Source organism: Nymphaea colorata, chromosome 2, assembly GCF_008831285.2.
Source record: "Nymphaea colorata isolate Beijing-Zhang1983 chromosome 2, ASM883128v2, whole genome shotgun sequence".
In the NCBI taxonomy this organism is placed as follows: Eukaryota; Viridiplantae; Streptophyta; class Magnoliopsida; order Nymphaeales; family Nymphaeaceae; genus Nymphaea; species Nymphaea colorata.
Window position 1 is genome coordinate 11386047 of NC_045139.1, and position 21640 is coordinate 11407686.

At 37.4% G+C, this 21640-nt stretch overlaps 1 protein-coding gene and 1 long non-coding RNA gene across 2 annotated transcripts; both read right to left on the minus strand.

Moving 5' to 3' along the window:
• Positions 1-23: 23 nt before the first annotated feature.
• On the minus strand, positions 24-4937 carry LOC126409828 (uncharacterized). Its single transcript, XR_007572618.1, has 3 exons — positions 4761-4937; positions 1779-1879; positions 24-449 (listed from the first exon to the last, which is right to left on the minus strand). It is a non-coding gene; the product is annotated as an uncharacterized LOC126409828 (long non-coding RNA).
• Positions 4938-5409: 472 nt separating this feature from the next.
• LOC116248464 (uncharacterized) lies at positions 5410-9327 on the minus strand. The gene is made up of 3 exons (XM_031621261.2): positions 8863-9327; positions 6256-6336; positions 5410-6165 (listed from the first exon to the last, which is right to left on the minus strand). Exons 1-3 carry the CDS (start codon positions 9077-9079, stop codon positions 5681-5683), a joined length of 783 nt encoding a protein of 260 aa, XP_031477121.1. The 5' UTR covers positions 9080-9327; the 3' UTR covers positions 5410-5680.
• Positions 9328-21640: the final 12313 nt, after the last annotated feature.

Genomic DNA, 21640 nt, shown 5'->3' on the forward strand with positions numbered 1-21640 from the left:
ACGTGTCATGAACTCATATCAACACAAGTTACAAATTATTCCATCTGTTGACGGCACGGATAAGGCAGTGTATACCACTACTAATACCACCGCCTTTGCTGCCACCATGGAAAAGAAAGACAGCCACAGTTTCATTGGAAATAAACCAAGAAACCAAAATCGCAGCAAGTTCACATGTACCTATTGTAAGAAGGACGGACATACCCGTGAGAGGTGCTGGACATTGCATGGGAAGCCAGACCAATCTTTGACTCGTCGATCAAATGAATCTGCTGCAACTGCCCATTCCGCTGCTATAGGAGATGTTGATGTGGCTGCTTAGTTGAAAACTATTACAGAACTTTTACAAAGTGTCTGCAAACAAAAAGAAACAACTGCTATGGTGGCTTCGGCAGCCGGTGCAACTACTTCAGGTACGTTTTCTACTCACTTTGATTGGGTTATTGACTCTGGAGCAAGCGAACATATGTGCACCTCAGTTATAGATCAATCAAATATTAAACATGTACATGGAAATGACTATGTGATTATTGCATATGGATTAAAGGTAAAAGTAGAAGGTATTAGTAATGTTCATCTTCTTGATTGTGAACAAAATATTAATGCTCTAGTAGTCTCTAGTCTATCTACAAATTTATTATATGTTTCTAGGCTCACTAAGGAATTAAACTGTGATGTTATCTTCTCACCTCATGATGTGATTTTTCAGGACAGATTGTCGAAGAAGATGATTGGTAAAGGAAGATTAGCTAAGGGTTTATATGTGCTGGAACAAGAAAGCAAGGCCATGGTTGCTAGATTTGATAGCTCATTATGGCACAAAAGATTAGGCAACCCTTCTAGCTACAAACTGAATTGTTCATTTCCTACATATTATTATGATTGTCAAACATGTGATGTGTGTCGCTATGCTAAAATGAGTAGACCTCCTTTTTCGAAGTCTGATACTAATGCTGAAAATTTTTTTGATTTGGTTCATTCTGATGTATGGGGCCCAGCCCCTGTGGTTTCATATTCTGTTTTCGGTATTATGTTACATTTATAGACGATTTTTCAAAGGTTACATGGATTTATTTGCTCAAATCTAAAGATGAAGTTTTTGATAAATTTCAAACGTTTTATAATATGGTGAAAAATCAATATGGAAAACAAATCAAAATATTAAGGACTGATAATGGTACTAAATATAAAAATTTTAAATTTGAAATTTTTGAAAAACAATGTGGCATTGATCATCAATTCACTTGTGTGGGCACTCCTCAACAAAACGGGGTCGCCGAAAGAAAAAATCGACATCTTCTAGAAGTTACTCGTGCCTTGTTATTTCAAATGAATGTCCCTAAGATTTATTGGAGTGATGCCATCATGAATGCATGTTATATTATTAACCGATTTAGCAAAAATCTTTAGGATCGTGCACCCCTTGAAATTTTAAAGGGACGTAAGCTCAATTTAAATCACATGCGAACATTTGGTTGTGTTGCTTTTGTCTCTAGGCAGCAACAAAACATAAACAAACTTAGTAGTCGTGCTCTTAAATGTATTTTTCTAGGGTATTCTATCTCACAAAAAGGATACCGATGCTATAGTATAGAAGAAAAGCGACTTTTTATATCTAGAGATGTTGTGTTTGATGAAAACACACCTTACTTTCATCACCCAATACCAGAAAATCATATTATGAAAGAAAATTTTCTTCCTACATCTAACGTTCTTGATGAGACTTGCCTTCAGGGGGAGATCGCGAGACCAACTATGGATCCTTACAATGAGTTTACCTTCATAAGAAGAATCCGAAATTCACCCGAAGGATTCGAAGTAGTCAATACTGAAATTGCAACTCCAGATCATCAGAATGATACTCAAAACACTGCAGCGGCTGCCAATGAAAATGACACCCAAATCACTATGAGAAGATCAGAGAGACAAATCAAGCCACCTACTCGGTTATCAGATTACGTCAGTTATACTTCTACAAGTTATCCTATAGAACATTATATTGGGTACGAGAAGATTAACCACCTGCATAGAGCATATATATATCAAGAGTCTCTAATTGTTCAGAGCCAACTACATATGAAGAAGCCAAAAGAAACTCGATGTGGTTAAAAGCCATGGATGAAGAACTTAGTGCCTTACAAAACAAAACTTGGGACATTGTTACGCTACCTCCAGGAAAAAAGGCTGTTGGATGTCGCTGGGTATATAAAATAAAATACAAAAGTGATGGGAGTATTGAAAGATATAATGTCAGACTTGTCGCAAAAGGGTATACACAGACTCAAGGCTTAGATTATGAAGAAACCTTTGTGCCTGTAGCGAAAATGAATACAACAAGGGTGATATTATCAGTTGCATGTAATTACAATTGGCCCTTATATCAACTTGATGTTAAAAACGCCTTTTTGCAAGGAGATTTGAAAGAAGTGTACATGAATCTTCCTCCCGGACATCCTCAAGAAGCTAACAAAAAATTGGTGTGCCAACTTCACAAGGCAATCTATGGCTTGAAACAATCTCCAAGGGCATGGCACTACCAAGTGAGTAATTTTTTGGAAGAACATGGTTTTGTAAGAAGCAATGCTGACAACTCTTTATTTATCAAACGAAAGGATGGTGATCTGGTTATCGTACTTGTATATGTGGATGACATTATTGTGACAGGGATTGATGAAGAAAAGATCTTGAAAACTAAAGAACTGCTTCGCAATGTTTTTGACATAAAGGATCTGGGAAAGCTTCGTTATTTTTTAGGCATTGAAATTGCTCACTCAAGCAAGGGTTTGTTGCTCTCTCAACGAAAATATACTTTAGACTTGCTTAAAGAAGTTGGAAAAATTGGGTGCAAGCTAGCAGAGACACCAATTGAAATTGGACAAAAAATTGAAATTACTCAAGATGATCCAGTCTGTAACAAGGAAGGCTACCAACGACTAGTAGGAAAACTTATATACTTGACCATCACTAGACCGGACATAACCTATGCAGTCAATGTCGCTAGCCAGTGTATGCATGCACCCACAGAACATTATTGGAAAATTATTCATCGCATTCTGCAATACTTAAAAGGAACTCCAAGACAAGGCATATGGTACAAAAGGAATGGCCGTCATCAAATTCAAGGATTCACCGATGCAAATTGGGCAGGAAGTTCAGACAGAAAATCTACAACTGGTTACTGTGTATTTGTTGGAGGAAATATTGTGTCTTGAAAAAGCAAAAAACAGAGTGTTGTGTCCAGATCCAGCGTTGAAGTAGAATATAGAGCTATGGCTACAACAGCTAGTGAACTTACATGGATTAAAACCCTTATATCAGAAATTGGGCTACAGGTTCATCTCCCTATGCCTCTGCATTGTGACAATCACGCTGCTATTCATATTTCAGCGAACTCAGTTTTTCATGAAAAAGCCAAACACATAGAAATAGATTGTCACTATGTTTGCGAGAAAGTACAAAAAGGCGAAATATGTACTCCCTACATCAGAAGCTCAGAACAACTAGCCGACGGACTTACTAAGGGCTTGACTTGAGAGTTACATAAGAAAATATTGATCAAGTGGGGGTGTATGAATATCTACACTCCACTTGAGGGGGAGTGTTAAAAATAAAAGTTGCCTTGCTTATCTCCCTACCGTTGAATTATTGATGTTGGGAGAGGAAACGTTAGAGGATGAATGTTGGAGAAGACCCTCTTTGGAAACTTACCATTTGCCTTGAATAGCTTCCTTAATGGCATACGTTACTATGTAAAGAGCCTTTGCTCTATTCATTCCATTTATTATGTGTTATCTCTCTATGCACAAGATAATAAAAAAAAATCCCACGAGGTGTGGGTGTTCTCTTGTGGACGTAGGTCTGAATGACCGAACCACGTAATCTGTCATCGTCAAATTGGTAGAGAGAGAGAGCTTTGTGTCCAAATTCAAGAAGCTCCTTCAATCTCTCTCTCTCTCTCTCTCTCTCTCTCCATATATATATATATATATATATATATATACTTTCTCGATTACCCCTCTTCCCCTCTTGTGATTTGTGCATGTGTGACCACCTCTAATTCGGCTCGAGCACGAATCAAGCCTTACAATTAGCTTGAGCATGACTTGAACAATTGTATTTGTGCTCGAGCTCCAATCGTTTAGCTTTCTTTGATTATTGAGATGGTTTCCTCGTTTGCTTGAGATGATTCTACTACCCTTTTCGTCATGGAGGGAGATGGCAGCAAAGAGCAGTAGGCTGCTACAGCAGGAGATAGCAAAGGAGGTGGGAGGCCGAAGGTGATGTTCTGGAGACTACAAGGACATTTTGGAAAAATTAAAAAAAAAATCACCTAAAACCCTTAGTTGAGGTTTCAGTTTCCAAACCCTTGATCGAGGGCTCTAAGGGGTTTTGAGAAACTGTCGTTCGAACAAGGATTGTGATTCATGATACCTGCGCTCGAACGAGGGTTTCAGACCTTCACGCTCGAACGAGGGTTTCAGACCTTCACGCTCGAACTAAGGGTTTTCCCTTGCCGCTCAAGCCCTCGCTCTGAGGGATGGTTTTCACACTGAATCACAACCTTTGTTCCAAGAGAGGAAAACCCTCGCTATCTAAAACCCTAGTCTTGAGGAACAAACCATCGCTATATGAGCAAGGTAAAAAATCTCGTTCTAAGAAGAGGGTTTGGTTTCTGAAACAAACTCTCGTTCTGAGAGTGCGTTTCACAGCACTCACTCAAAGCGAGGTTGAGAGAGAGAGAAAGATGAGGGGGGCAGTACCTTGCCATCTATTGCACCATCATGCATTGCTTGTCTGTCTACAGAACAAGTGATGGTGCTGCCGAACAGTCGAAGGAACCAGTGAAGCGAGGGCGAAGAGAGGGTCGAGCGAGGCGCAGTAAGAAGAGAGAGTCGAGCGAGAGTTTCGTCATCGGGCGAGGAATTTTTTTCATATCGAGTGGTGCATTCCGAGGCGAGGGTGGTTTCGAGTAAGAATGCATTTTTGTTCTCGAAGGACAGAAAGACACTGTGTCCTCAGGGGTCTTTTGTCCAATGTTTGGTGAGCGTGACGCATTTATAATAACAAGGTGTTCCTGGGACAGTATGTTATCCGAACCAAACGCTCTCTGAATCTCTTACAATGCCATGTTAATAGATAAAGGTCATAAGGACATCGCATCAAAACTGTGTGATACCCTTTTCATGAATGAACTTGAAGGGATACCAAAACGCCCTCTCTGAAGGGGTGACAAAACTCCTTGGATGTACCTCCAATTCCAAGTCTTTCAACTTGGTTTCTGTAAGCTCTAGTGCCTTAGAAAATGACAATATAACAATGTATGGCAGGAAATAAATGATTAAGCCTTGGCACACCTTATACTCTACAGAGGGGCACCCCATGTTAATATCAAATGGAGAGCTAGGGCCGTAGAAAAAGGACCAAAATATGAGGTGGATTCAACAGTCTGTATAATTACATAAGAAAATATATTTGCGGATAAAAGAGCTCATTCAATAAAAAAACAGTGCATATACACTTTACATAAAACGACTTACATGTTTTCAGATACATGTATCGTCTATTTGTTGATACCTCATGTACTATACATGCTGCTCAGTCCTAGTCCCTGGCATTATCAGTTCCATAAACTTCATAGAAACTTCACCTGAGACTTGTGCCCGTACACCTCTACAAGGATTTACGCCTTATTTTCTATCATCAGGACAGGACTTGGCAGCATTTTCTTCTCATTGAAGCTAAGACCAGGCAACATTTTTGGCATGCAGCACTGACTTTCTTTGGCTCCCTTTCTGTTCCCAACCTTTAAATCCATAAAATCTGTAGTTGGTACACTGTTGCTACTGGAGTTAGCATCAAACGGAACAGGTGTTCGAACTAATGCCTTTGGTGGTAGTGGTTTTGTTTCATCGACATTTGGCTGCTCGTTGTCAACCATCTGTCGATTAATAGATGAAGGCTGTAAAGGCAATGAGACATCACCAGCATCATCATCTTTTTCCTGGGTTTCCTTGAAAAGATCTGCCAGTTTCTTTCTCTTACTAGTTGGAGATATTTCCGCTTTGATATCAGACATTCTACTGACAATTGAAGCCAAAGTGGGCCGGGGTGTCCCAGGTGTGCTCCCATGGTAATTCAAAGAGTTTCCCCTGGATGGGGTAAAATCTGTAAAACGCACAATAAATATTAAGTCAAACCAATGCAATTTTCAGAAGATTCCCCAGTATAAAACAGATCCACAGAAACATATTTTACCTCCCCTGACACTAAAATAATCATCATCACAGTCAGACTCCAACCAAGCTAGGGAATCAAAGAAAGCCGCGTCTCTACTACCTGCAAGAAGACAAGCAAGTAATAATAAATCATGTCTATCAGAAATATGGAGATGAGATATGCAGAAAGGGAAACAACAGCAAGGACCAAGTGGAACTATTAACCACATTAGTTAAATAGGCAATACATATGCAATGCCAACAAAGAATTTTTCCATCCATAAATATTGAAGTCCATACAGTGTTAATACTTGACTTGGACATGCCTTTAGCTCTCTAGATTTCAAATTTAACCTCAAAAGAGAAAAAATAGTAAAGAAAAAGCAAATTAAACACAAGAGGTTTTGGTATCAATATTGCAGCTTTAAATAACTATGCAAGCTCAAGACCAAATCCTAGAATCGCCACCTGGTGATGCTATGCTGGTTGGTTTCTATATCCTTGAAGAGTAAATGAAAGAAGATGCAATCAAATTCTGGAATGACATTTCTTTGTTCTGAGTACTTTAAATCATGGAATGACTTCCTCCTTTTATTTGGGACTTGTCATCAACTGGCCCTAGAATAAGTATATTCCTGTGAAACAGGTATTTGGTGCACAGATTCAGGAAAGTTCCTTCAACCAAAGTTCATATTTTTACTAAAAACTTCCAGAGACCACATTTCAAGGAAACTTACGTGATGTTTCAAAGCTTGGCAACCGGGCGTCATGAAAATTGAAACATCCCTCTTAAACAGAACAAGTGCTTCAATGATTTGCTCTTATGCCATCAGCTCAATTTAAACAGACAGGTGAGGGGGTGTGTGTATGCCTAAATGCATGTGTGGTTTCCAAAATGTTCAGGTCTAGCAACGTGAAGACATTAAACCTACTTGTACATCTTCAAATCAAATTAACGTGTTCATGTGCACATTCAAGCTTTCATGTGTACATTCAAGCAATCCAACAAAGTGAAAAAATTCCCACAACATTTACTGGAAGTACTTTGGCTTCTTGTCATCAATCACTGCTGATTTGGACATCCCTACTGATGTGAATTATATCGCTGCTGCACAACTTCCCGACTCTTGGAATCGAGGAAGCAGAGTAGGGTCAGCATCGAGTCTTATTCATAATCTTCAACTGAATTCTCAGCTCATTTTCTCTACATGAAGCTCCATATTTCACATTGTCAAAAATAAATAAACAAATGAACAAATTTTCATGTCTTATGAGAATGGCATACAAGGAAAACTTTTTCATGTCTTACCAATATGGAATCCAAATAAATTATCATATTTATTGCAGCGAAAGAAAAACAAACAATTGCAATTCAACACGTGCTTTTACATGGATGAGTTTCAGCACATTTGATTATCTTTTGTCTCCTACTTTTCTTTTTATTTACTCAAGCTTCCTTTTCCCGTTACAGTCACAAAAGGAAACAGGAAAACCAACTGGAAAAAATTGCAACTAAGCTAAATTTGATCGAACCAACTCCAGCAGTAACAACTGAATTAACCTTTTCAACTTGAACCTTTTCCATTCAAGAGACCAAGTCAAACACATGCCTATCCGTGCTGGTTAAGCAGTTGAATATTGAAGTCCGGACTCGATTCTAGAAGTGCAAGGGCAAACTAAGGAAAGCAATTGTCCAAACGGCAAGAACAAAGTCTCAAATGGCAGCCAGTGGTATTGATTTCTCCAAGCTCCCTATTCTTCTAAAGAATCTGGGAGATGCCATGCTAGCCTGACTGAATTGCCTTTGCTTCACATGGTGAGAGACATACACGGCAGTACACCAATTTACCAAACATCTCCGCGCACAATGAAGACCACGTATCTATCTCAGACTCCATTCATCGATAACAGGGTCGTCATTAATATGTGATGTCGCCGCATCAACATGGGCTGATCCTCGTATAGTATCCATCCATCCATCCATCATCATCAGAATTATCAATTTATCACCAGTATGTATCACCACCATGACCAACACCATCTATCATGCAGTTCTTATGACCGTTATTACCATCATTAACAATTGTCAATCAAATTACTCACAATTGAAACCATGATCGCTTGTCCAAACAACAAACGGTTCAATTCATCAAAACCCACGAACAAGAACTATCAGTATATGTATTTGATCTTCCATGACAAGCTAAACATGTCCACCTGCTGGACAACAAAAATCAAGAAAAGAGACAAAGGCAAAAGAGAACGGCCACGCTACACACAAAGATGACCGAAAACTACCCAAGTCAAATAATTACAAGATTCATAAAGAGCAACTAAACGGGACAACGATTCATATGCCACAAGGACTCTTAATTACAACTTCAGAATGTCAACCAAACACGAGATGCTCACAGCTTCCATGATTATCATAAACTACAAGCTACCATTAAATTCCTTCCATCAATGGCCCATACCATTAACTCAGAACACATGAAACCAGGAATTCATCTACACTTCGCCGTAATATCACCTCAGGATCCGGAAACGTACTCCAGTACCCAGACATCTCAACTAAATACAACGCCGAAACGGAAGAAGACAAAAGCAAACGCTCAGAATCGAAGGAGGACAGAAAGGAAAAAGTTACCATCACTCCGTTCTCTCCGAGACGACCCGTCGGAACTAATGCCACGTTCTCCATTCTGCCCCTTGGCCGCTAGCTCCACGACCCCGTTCTCCCTGTTCGCGACGGTCTTCCCCTTCTTCTCAGACATCATAACAAGCTTCTTGGCCTTGGCCGCCATCGACATAGTCAGTTTCATGCACGAACCATCGCGTTTCTCGGCAGAAACGCAGCAACCCATCTTCCTCTCTGGATCAACCCACCATGAAGACAAATAACCTCGAGTTTAAGACCGCTCAAGAAGAGGTGCTGCAGAACCAGCCATGACACCCATCTCCGGGCGTGAATTAGGGAAGAAGAGAGAGAACAGAAAAAAAGCTGAGCGTGGAAGACAAGTATGGAGAAGTGGAAGGGTTGATGTGGTGTGGGGTTCCAAAACTAGGGTTTCGATGATGGATTCGGTTGGGATGATGATGGCGACGGTGTTGATGACGATGACTGGTTCCATTATTCAAACACCAAAAATCTTCTCGGGAACGTCTCCTCGGAGGAAAATATCGCCCTAACAGCTGCACTTTCCACGCGGAAAAACAATATCTGGAATATATCGCCATGTATTGGAATCAGAAAAAGTTGCTGGGAAGCGTGAGGGTCGACTCTTGTGAACATTTACCACGTACATGCCATATGAATGACATAGGCCTTTAAACCTCATTACGAATAGTAGGAATGAACTTTTGGCTCACTCAGAATGATGTATTCCTCATTGAATTCTCTCTTTACATCGGTAAATTTTATACTAATTTGTAGAAAGTCAATTTGTATCATAATCACCAAGAAATCCGCTTTACTTTTTCAAAAAAGTCCATTCACTTACTGCTTTACATGGCTTTGCTGATTCATGTATTTGATAATGTAATATACTTCTACATGTTTGGCTTTCCATCATTTTGATTTCTCGGTTATTATACTTCAAGCATGAGTCATGTTCTCTTCTCTTTCTCTCTCTAGATTGAACTAGTATTTTTTTTATCAACATTATACTGCTATTAAATATTTCATCTAAACTATGAAAATCCTTTAAAAAAAGCAAAATAAACGGCAGCAAAAGGTGTCGATCTCTTTGTAATTTATCGGCTTCTGAAAAAACAAGGTGAAAAACGATATTTCAGAAGGATATCGCCGAGATTCCTTGCCTTCCTCTGTTGTGACCGTGTGAACTCTCAAGGTCCCAATCTTCGACTTTTTGAACTGGGGTACAATCGGAATTTAAAATTGTTCGGTGAGGTCCATATTGGTATTTTTGGGACCCACCAGGAAGGGGTTTTCCGGATTCTTTTTCGACTCTTTTTGTTTGCTTTAGGAACAAGTGTTAATTACGTTGTATAAAATATGACCGCTTTCCGATGGATGCCGTAAGAATCCGATTCGAATCGGTATCCCACATGGATCGGACGGGACCGAGTCCAGGAGATACTTTACCAAGCTATCTGTGGTTGCATTTCTTTTTGGTACTAAAAGTTGGATCTCTTTTAGCAACTAGCATTTTCTATATTTAAAAAATATATTGACAAACAAATAAAAGAAAACATGTAAAAGAAACCAAAAATATATTACAGAAGTTTAGAAGCATTCAAGGCAATGGGGGAGGAGGGTAGGGCCATGGACCTCCTTCAAATTTTAAATAAAAGACAAATTTTACATGTAATTTAAAAAAAATCATTTAACTGATATTAAAATTTTGAAATTTTTCATTTTGACCCTTAAACCTATAGTCCAGCCCCCTTAATGAAATTTCATATTTCTGCCCTGGTTTCATGTCATTTAGACAAAAATGTTAGAAGATACTATTGTATGGAAACCATGAAAACCTATAAGACTATAAGGACCGTAATTATTTAATGTTTTAAGTAGCTATTGAAATATTTTCAGAGTCTTAAGATATCCACATGGAAACCTGTCGACCATCTGACTCGTTATAATCTACCGACTCGGACTCAAGGCCGAGACGTCCAGTTCTTCCATGTCCCCACAGCCCCACCAAAAGAAAATGATATCTCATCCCTAAACTTTTTGGCCGCCAACGACAAAAAAAATAATATCGAAACTAAGGGCAACTTTTGGCCTTTTTCTCTTGAAATTCGCTTTCAACGGTTCAATTTTCAGATATTCATTTGTTTTATGGTGTTAAATGCCGACTAGCCTTGCAAGTAGTTTCTAGCGCACCCACTTCACGATCAATGGCCTAGCTAATCTAAAAAGGATCGATCGGAACGAAAAGAAAGGTAGAACGGACGGCGAACGCAAAATAACGATTAATGTTTTATAAAAACTCAAGACTGATTATAAATGAGGCCTAAGCACCTTTATAGAATAACATCGGATCTTTGGATTTGAATCTAAATAAAATAAAATAATAAATAAAAACTCAAAATATGAATTGGCTGGCTCTTTGTTCAACTCTTTCTTTGCCGTCCACTGCGTCAGATTGGACCGACCTTTTACATTTGTCCAAAGCACATCGCTGCCGCTTTGGCTGTGTGCGGCAATGTGGTTAAAAACTCGTGTTTGAATTTTGAAGTAGTCATTGTCACATTCCAATGCGCTTAGCTTTTGATCAGTAAAAAGTAGTTTCAAGCATTTTCTGTAAACCATGGGTAGACAGGGAGGGCCAGTAGTCTCTCTCAAAATTGGTGGAATGTAATCTTTAAAGGAAAAAAAAAAAAAAAAAATCAATGGACACCCTTTTGTCTTTTGGTCTCTCTTCAACTCTAATGTCATATCTTCTCCTAGTCCAACTTTCTCTTTAAAAATTCTAGAAAGAACCTACCGACTTGATGAGTTCACAGTTTTTTTTAGAATAGATATATCAACAACAACTTAGCCATGGCTGCCAAGCCCAAAGTGGGAAGTTCACATCCGGTGTGCACTGGCTCGATCTTGCCTAGGCATTCCAGCATTCATTGGATGTTGGTATAATATGTTTGATTTGAATCGTATATCTCATTTAACTATTTCACGGATCTCATTAAAAAATTGGATCAAATTCATATTTAAAAAATGACATCAGATTAGATTTGAATACATATATAAATATCTGATTGGATCTAAATCGGATCCAGTTTTAAATAAATAGCATATACATAAATACCCTTAGACGGTGAAAATCAATGGATTTCATGCAAAATCCTGATTCAGATGCAGATGTAAATGTAAAATCGATTTCAGATATAATTCCGATTGTGAAATTGAGTTTTGGATTCAGATATAACTTATTTTGTTCGTATTCAAATCCAAATATACAAATATTTGAAAAAACAAAAAATACAATAATAATATATCCAATTCAAGTATGATATGTTAACTTTCTTTCCAAAAAAAACTACATATAAAAAAAAAGAGGCTATATTTCGGCTCATGTTAAAACTTTGAAACTATACTTCGACCCCTCAATGAAAAAGTCGTGTCTCTTCACCTTGTGTTGGCATGCATCGGCTTTCACAAAACACAGTCGCCACTAAATTTTGAACCAGTGACTAGCCACTAATCCAATCAATTGCATCACACCTCTTAGATAACAAAAAACAAGCTCAATTTTGTTAATTTTTATTTAACCAAATCATTTCGCTCAAAATAACTGTATGTGCATGTACCTTCAGCTTGCTTGCTTTTATAATTCTCCATTTACCGGAGATAATTGTATATGCCTGTACTTTCAGCTCACATGCATTACGTCAAGGCTAAAACAGAACGAGAAGTGACCCAAAACAACACTTTAACATCGAGCAATTTAACGCTTTTTATTAATGGCATTGGCCCATATTACTCAATCTTAGCCGACATATTAAAATTTTCGTTGTCTTTTATATTTTATAATATAGCAGTAATTTAAAATCATCACTCACTAACAGCAAAGTAACGGCTCATATATATAGCCCGACCGGTACTCCGTACTCGGCTCGATCAGCCCGAGGTTCGGGTCTGAAAATATCACCTTGGATCGATCCCATAATTTATCAAGTGGTTTGGGCCTGTCTACTAAATATTTAAATTGTATTTTATATTTAAAAAATTATTTTATATTTAAAAAAATATAACCGGGTGGGGTTGAGCCGGACCCAGGCCTAGTGGTATCCAAGGAATCGAGAGAAGGGTAGAACGGTAAGATGAAAGATGAAATACGACTTTTATTTTTAAAAAAAAAGTACAAAACGAAACAACGTGATAAGAAAGTTGGTTTCCTTTAAACTGTTTAAAATTATCAATGAGATGAAAGACCAAACTGCATATATATATATATATATATATAACCCAAACAAAAGAAAAAAGGAAACACGTTGTACGGACGGAAAAGGGCCCCCGGTGGTGTCAAGATCAATCGCCATTGGCTAATGTATTATCCAAAGCATTATTATGCATTATTATACATAAAATATGAACATCAGAAGGTCCAAGTCGACGTGTCTGGATTAATATAAGCCTTCATCGTTTATAAAATTGATCGCTATAATCAACTCGCTGAGCTCCTTCATGGATATGATTGGTTGAATATAAAAGAAGGCGAAATGAAGGCCCAACACATTGGGCAGCAAAACAGTCCACTTTAAAAGGGCAAAGCTGTCACAACGGCCGATTCAGCTGAACCGATCACCAACTGGCAAAAAATTATTATGTTATTTATTTTTTTAAATGGCAAAACTATATTAAAATAACTTAATGAATGTTACAATATTTAAAATAAAACAGACAGAACACCCGTATTGATCATTTAAACTAATTACCAATTGGATTTGAGTAGGTGAACTCGTCCTCCGGTCAATTACAGCCAGATTTTTTGGTTCAGGTTTGAATGGAAAAATCCTTTGCTTTTTCCATCTAGGAAGAAAAACCCACAAATCATTATCTTTCTCTCTCTCTCTCTCTCTCTCTCTCTATATATATATATATATATATATATATATATATATATATATATATGAAAGAGATCAGAGTGATGGATGAGCGCCGACCCCTCCTTGCTGAATATTTCTTTTCTAAGTAGGGTTTTTTCATATCTATTCACACCGCGTTATGATATCTACGTTCAAAATCCTTGAAATCCACATAATAAGTCATGTTTCCTCACATGAATAAGATTTCTAACCAAAGTCTAAGTCATTACTTTTAAAAACAGAACTACCCATCAAAAAAAGCAAGACTTTTACTTTCGTTCTTAAGTTTACATAGAAATATGCAGAGTGCAGACTACATTTACGTAGTAAGTTTGGCAAAACTGTGTTGCACCTAGAGTGTAGGTGATGCCTTTACCACATGCACTGTGCATGAATTGTGAAGAACATGTGGACAAAGAGAGAGTGGACCATGCATGCCTTTATTGAAAGTCTATTGGAAGTTAAATGGAATGATTGGGAATATAAAGCCAAGCAGCAAAACCTTTTTCCTTTTGAAGGCCAATAATCATTCCAATGTATAATTCCCATGTCCTGTCGTGTGTGTCCTACCGTTTAAGTGGTTCAAATTATCCATCAAATTTTAATTCCGCATCACATATCTGACCGAGCCAAGGACAGAGTTAGAAAATTTTAGTTAAGATATAAGATTTTAAATTTTTAAAAGGAAGCAATATGTAAAAGACAAAAATTGCTCATAAACATCAATATAAACATATAAAAGTTTTCAGGTTCTGTGTGGGCAGTTGCCCACACATAACCCACACCTGCGTCCGCCCATGAACCCAACATATTATAATGCATAGTTATGAAAAAGAAAGATCAATTATCTACGTTGAAGGAAGGAGGATGCTTAAGCTTTGATTTTTTTTAGGTTTTGAATGAAAAGAGACATGATTGATGTTAATTTCCATATCAGCAATAAGTGGGAGTCGATGCCCCTTATCTAAAATCCTCAAGATTTGAAAACCATGGTAGATCTTAGGTCTGACTTAAGGATATCCTTAGTTTGGTGAACCATTGATTTTACTATACATCTTTAATTTGTAACCACAGGGAAAGCATGCCACATCAAATCCATGAATTTCAAATCTAAAGTAATCATTCCCATAAAGTTGCAAGTAATTTTGAACCATCATGTCAAACTTAAGAAAATCAAATAGGCCTAATGACATCGGACTGGAATCCGACCCGATCAATTGGAAACTAGGGCAGATTGGGCAGGTACCAGACAAAAAAGTCCAGGCCATACCCAACTAGACTCAGGCCCAAAAAAACCGGCCCTATAATGTATCGGGCCGGCCTGGGTCGGCTTGACAGGGGCTCGATTCGGCCCAATAACAAATAATTTTTTTATTTTATAAAAAATATATATTTTATTATTAAAAATATATTATATATTTAAAAAAATTATATTTAAATTTTTTTTTTATTCAGCCCGGGTTTCGATTGCGAGTACCAGGCTCATGTTTAGGCTCGGGTTTTAGGTATCGGGCTAGTTCGAACCCGACTCTTATTTGACCGGGCCGGCCCAATGCCCAGGTGTAGCTGCAACTTCTCACCCCTGTCGCAGTTGAACAAAAAAGAAGAGAAAACAAAAAATATCAAAGATGTCTTTTGGAGGCGGGCCCTGCCCAACTGTGGCCGGCGCAGGGAGGGAACATGCTGACCTAGATAGTTTGTATCTGGTTCCAATCACAAACCCAATGTCTAATTCTAGACAAATAATTACCCCACCAGACATTTCCAACCTTGGTCCACACATGTGAACCAAGTGCTCAAACTTTATCAGAAAATATTGGACCTACCCAATTAGGTGACTTCCAAGCCACATATAAACAGATTTATTATATGGTGAAATATAATTAAAAGATCTAAGTATAAGAATTAAGATCAGAGGCAGAGTGGAATAAATACTACGCATAGGACACGCTTACAGACTTGATGGGACAAGTCTCTTTTCCAGTTTGGACTTTGCTGGTGTCAGGACAAATATTGTACACCTCATAATCCATATAACCTTCCCCCAAATAATTGAAAAATTATTGTGCTTATCCCTAAGTGTAGAGGTCCTCCGCCTATGATGTAAAAATAATTGCATTAGTGTTTGTCTTCATGGTTTTATTTCACGATCAATCTTATTCACTAGATATTTGGTAACATATTCTCTCTCTCTCTCTCTCTATATATATGTATATGTGTGTGTGTGTGTGTGCAAGTAGGATTTAATTTAATTAATTAATCAGTTGAGGGACATGTCGGCAAAATCTTATGAGCCAAAATAGAAGGGTCGACATTTATCTAGGGTCTTCGTCTTAAACCTTTATAATTCTTGGTTATGGTTTTTCACTTGAGGCTTTTAATCTGGCTTTGACTGTTTTGCATGAGCCCAAATGTGGCTGATATCTCAAAATTTGATCCAAGGTACTCCTTACCTAAAGGTCCTTTATATCTTCTTGCCATTGCTTTCCACTTGTCATGTTAAGTTGACTTTGGTTGTTGTACAAACTGTAGACCTCAATGCCTATAACAACTCCTCGTTATTACTTGACGCTTGTCGTTATTACTTTACACTTGGGATGCTGAGGCTGGCTTTTGGCTGTTTTACATCAACCCAAGCACCGCCTTTTATAAGCGGGGGAGCTAAAAAAAAAATTTTAGCTAAGGGGCACTACTATTTTAAGTTCCAAGTTTTAACGTATGTAAAAAGAAAAGTAAGAAAGAATGAAGTATCACGATGTAAATAAAGCAAATTTCCGACACTAGCCACGCACTTGCATGCCCAACTACCCATTTGGATTCCTTGGTGGACTTGGTTGTGAAGGCTTAAAAATGAGGGAGAGAGAGAGACAGCATTCTTCATTATGCATATGAAGTTAGCCATAAAATACAAGTTCAAATGTCTTAGATGAATTTGTATTTCTGAAGTAGCATCCCAACATCCTGTATCTGGTTCCATGTGAGATGTGATTTATGTGAAAGATTTCTAAGGATGAATAAGATATGAACAGTTTTGAGGTGTACACTCTAAGCAGCTAGGAAGGCATCACAAATGTTTAGATACTTTGGAGGTCGTTGCTTTCGAACAAGCTAGTCATAAAATGGATACTGTAAAATATGAAAAGGTCAGGTCTGTATCCAAATTAAACAAATATCATTTTCTTGTGGGTGGAAATTCCTTCCAAATAAGACATGAGAAGATAAGTTGATCATCTCTAAGCCTGAATGCAAACGAAGTAACTTTCAGATTCTCAAACATTTTGAATGTGTTAGAAATATACTTTCCATAAATCAGCCAATCAAATGCTGAGAATTGTTCTAAAACATGGTGATGCATAATATTATGAAGAAGGAGAGAATTGTTCTAAAACTTCAAAACGGAGCTAAATTTTCTTGGAGAAGTTGGTGCAAAATATACAAATACGTCACACCTTAGCACTCAATGCAACACCTCTCAGTGCAATGTCGGCTTTGACATGGAGGGTGGTGATTATCTAGCAACGGATGTGGATGCGAAAGTTGATTCACTGTTATTGCTGATGACACATTACCTTGTTTGCATTGGTCAATGCTAGAGAAATAATTTGCTTGAGGGAATGTCATCAAACTCAATGAGGGCTTCTGCTCTTACTAGGTCTTCTAAAGCTCGATGCATTTGGACAGTAATGTGATTCTCTACTATATGACTAACTAAAGGAAAGGTAATGGAATCAGACTCAAAGTAAGACAACTACACATCCTCAATGTAACACTCACCCTAAAAAATTTAGTTCCGCATTTAATATCATTGTGAGGGATTTTCAAGAGCTTATCAAGGAGGTTATTAAATTAAATAGATGATTATCCTGGTTCTTAGCTTTTTTAGGAGCTAGAGACAAAACTTTTAGAGGGCAGGTTAAGATATGAAAATCACTTATGGCAGAATCAAATGAGATGCTAGAAATAAGGATCATTTATAATAGTTTTTTATATAGTGAAACCTCATCTCTTGTAAAAAATGGTGAAGAGTGAGAAAGAGTGCAAGTAAGCTTGTTTCGGCTGAACAACTATAAGTCCTTTGTGTTTTGCGTACCACTTTTCTCCTTTGTTCTTCTCATCCTCTAGGGCGTTTGAAAGTGCTGGAACACCGCAGAACAGAACAAACTGTTCCGTTTTGTGCATTTCCACACAAACGTTGGACACAGGACGGTAAGGACAGACTGGACATAAGAACATAGGGTACATAAATCGACCCTGTTCCACTGCGTTGCCTGGTTTACCAGGCACTCTCGAGCTATCCCTCTTGGAACATTCAAGTGTGTGCGTCAATTTTCATATTTTTTTACCACAATTTTGATAGTTTTTACCAACAATTTTGTCCTACTATTAAGCATGGGCATGGGGCCGGCCTGGCCTGACACCCGAAACCCAGACTCGAGCCGTTTAAAAATGTATATTTTTAATATAAAATAATATATAAATATAATGAATTGTAATAAAGTATTATAATTTTATATAAAAATCAATAAATTATATATTAAAAAAATATTATTGGGCCGAACCAGGCTTATCGGGCCCACTTGAGCTGGCCCGATAACTGATCGGGCAGGCCTGATGCCAAACTTACCTACTATTACCAAAAACATGTTCTCTTATTGTGGGAGCAATAAAATCTCAAGTTTGTGTCAATTGGTACCCTCATATGGGTGCGGCACATCTCAAGCTGACAGATAATTTTGTCTTTAATCCTCCAACTGAATACAATGGTGCAAACGATGTAGTTGTTGGCAACAACTCCTCTCCTCACAATCAAGGCTCAAGCAAATTTTGCTTGCATACAAATAACCATTAAAGAATGTGCCAACTATGACCTACTTTATCGGAATTAGACGTTGTCATCTATAACTATAAGTATGATGCCTTTCAAGCTAGAACATATATATTATTCATAATAAACTTGTTATAACACCTAAAATGTCCCAAGCTTGTAATGTCTTTGGTATACATTTGACCAAATTGATGCCCCCCTGTAGATATATGACCAGATTGGACTAAGTCATTTGCATAGCGCCAATCAACTTCAATGTACTTTGTCCTCTCGTGGAAAACTGAATTGTTAACAATACAAGTGGCTACCTTTATTCCCACACATCATCACCACACTGAGTCTAAGATCTTTATATGTAGTTCTTTTAGGACATATCTAATCCAAATCATTTATAAATCCATTTGCTCCAATGCTATATGTTTAGATACGATCCTTGATCGGGCTACAATGTCATGCCTTTTCTTTCTTTATATAATTAAGTTTTCTCTACAAACATGTAGAATTCAATGGTTGACTTACTGTCATTGATGACCATTATATAATCAGCAGCAAAATATGCAACTATATGAAGAAAGGAGCATTGTTTGTAAAACAACACTTTAGTAGGAGAGGATTTCAAATATCTAAGGATCATCATCACTGCTTCTTAGTGCACTTCAGTTTGGTTTGTCTATAAATTGACTTTGCCTTGCTAATAGCAAAAGAAAGATCTACTATTATCGCAACAACATATAAAAGTTTACCAACCAATGACCTAAAACTTCTATTGCCAATTAATTTTACTTGCTCTTCACATATGGAGTTTAAGATTTATTGGAATATTGGCTACTTTAGCTCTCAGCACTGTTGTTTCTTTTAATCAAATGCGTAGCGTTCTTTGAGTTATAAATAATCCTTTGCTGCCTTTGGCCACCTCGATAACTAAAAATTTCCTACGAGGCAAAGGTCTTTAATAACAAAGTAATTTTTGAAGATGGACTTTGGTATATGATATATCCTTCAAACTACTTCCTACGAGAGTGATGCCATACATATTGACCACATTACTAGAATACTAGTAGAACTCTTCTTAATAAATAATGAGTGGTCCAATGCGGCCTACTGATAGACATTATTTTATATAATTTCCAAACCATGCACTCGACCTTGTTTGAGGCCATGCATTGCCTTAATTAACTTGCACATTTCCATGCACTTTCTCTGAATTTCAAAACCTGTAATGAAAGACCATAAAATGAAACAAACCAATCAACTAATTCCAAGCCAAGCTACTAGTGAAAGTATCGCAAGAAAACCAAACATCATATATCCTCATGTACTTTTTGACTACTAAACTTATCGTTCGATATACTCATCTTATTGTACTTATTGGAATAGACTCGCTTACATCCAACACTATAAACATCATTAGGAGGTAAGCCTCGGCATCGGCATGACCCGACACTTAAAAATCCAGCTTGAGCCCAGTCTGATTAAATTAAAAAATATATTTTAAGATAAAATAATATATAAATATAATTAATAGTAATAAAATATTATAATTATAATATAAAAATTAATAAAATATATATTTTACAAAATATTATCTGGCCCACCAGCAAGGCCCAAGTCGGGCCACGTACCATGTACCCACCGAAGGCCGAGCCCGGTGCCCAAGCTTACTAGGAGGACCAGTTGGTTTCCGTCTACCTGCATCGCATCCTCGATATATCTACTTCTCATAGTTATTTGGATATGTTACTCTATTAAGATGATGCAACTTTTCTCCAACTAGGAGAGATTGATGAATGAGCAGACTGGACCGGACACGTATCTAACCAAAAAAGCTACGAAGAAGAATGAGTATGTTAAGAGTCTTGAATAGAGTCCTTTTTGTTATTTTGTATTGTTTAGACCTTAGATGTGATTCTAAATGTAAAGGTCCATGTACTCAAATCCATATTCATGTAACTGGATCCATATAGTTCTCAATCTGTATAATTTGATCCAGATCGATAGGTACAAACTTACCATTATTTAAAGGGCCCATAAGTTCATTATGTGGGAGAGTTCATAAAACTTAAATGACATCCTTTCTGTTATTATTTCCTTTTCTTGCTTTATTATCAATCTTAATTTTCTGCGATTTACATTCAGCCCTTGTTTTCTTACTTTTTTTTCCTGGTTTACGCTACTTGTAGCTGAATGCGGGGTTTATGATCTAAAACGATATTAGATATGAGTTAAAGTCTTTTCTGCAGTGATCCTTGGCTGCACCTTGTTTTACTAGACACATACTTTTGCCCATACAAGAGTTCTCTTTTTTTCCCCCAAACTCTAGGCCAGTATTTGTTGTCGGCTAATCTATAATTAATAAAGTCAATCATATATCCATGGGCGGAGCTAGATATTTTTAATAAGGCAGACCGAATTAAGGTTTCTAAATTTTGATTATAGCTGAAATATTATTTTCAAAATTTTTATATAAAACAAGTGTAATTTTTTAAAATTTACATGTAATTTTAAAAAAAAAAATTGAGGTGGGGCCAAGGCCCAAGCGAGCCCTACCTTAGTTCCGCCCCGGAATATATCAATCCATCATAAGTCAAAAAATTATAAATGCATATCGAATCTGTGTACCAATCCATCATAAGTCAAAAAATTATAAATACACTTCTAATCCTAGCTGTATAAAATTATAAATATAAGAAAGCGCACTGCATTTGCATCGAAATAAAAAAGCGAAAAATTTTTCTGATGTTAAGGTTTCTTTTGAAAATAGATAATCAACTTAACCAAATTTATCTAACGTAAAAACTAATGTAAAAGCAAACAAGAAAGCTGCGTACATAAATATATAATTAGAAGAAAAACTTGAAAAGAAAAAATTGAAAGTCCATCAACTGAAGCCTACAAATTGCCCCTGTACCTACGGGAATTTGTTTTTGGGTCGGGTAGTCCAATTAGTCCGGTCTGACCCGATCTGCAGTTCGCAACGTGCTGCATCCTGCATGAGGGTGGGGATTAGAACGGTTCGGATACCATCTTGCGAACCCGACACGAAGTC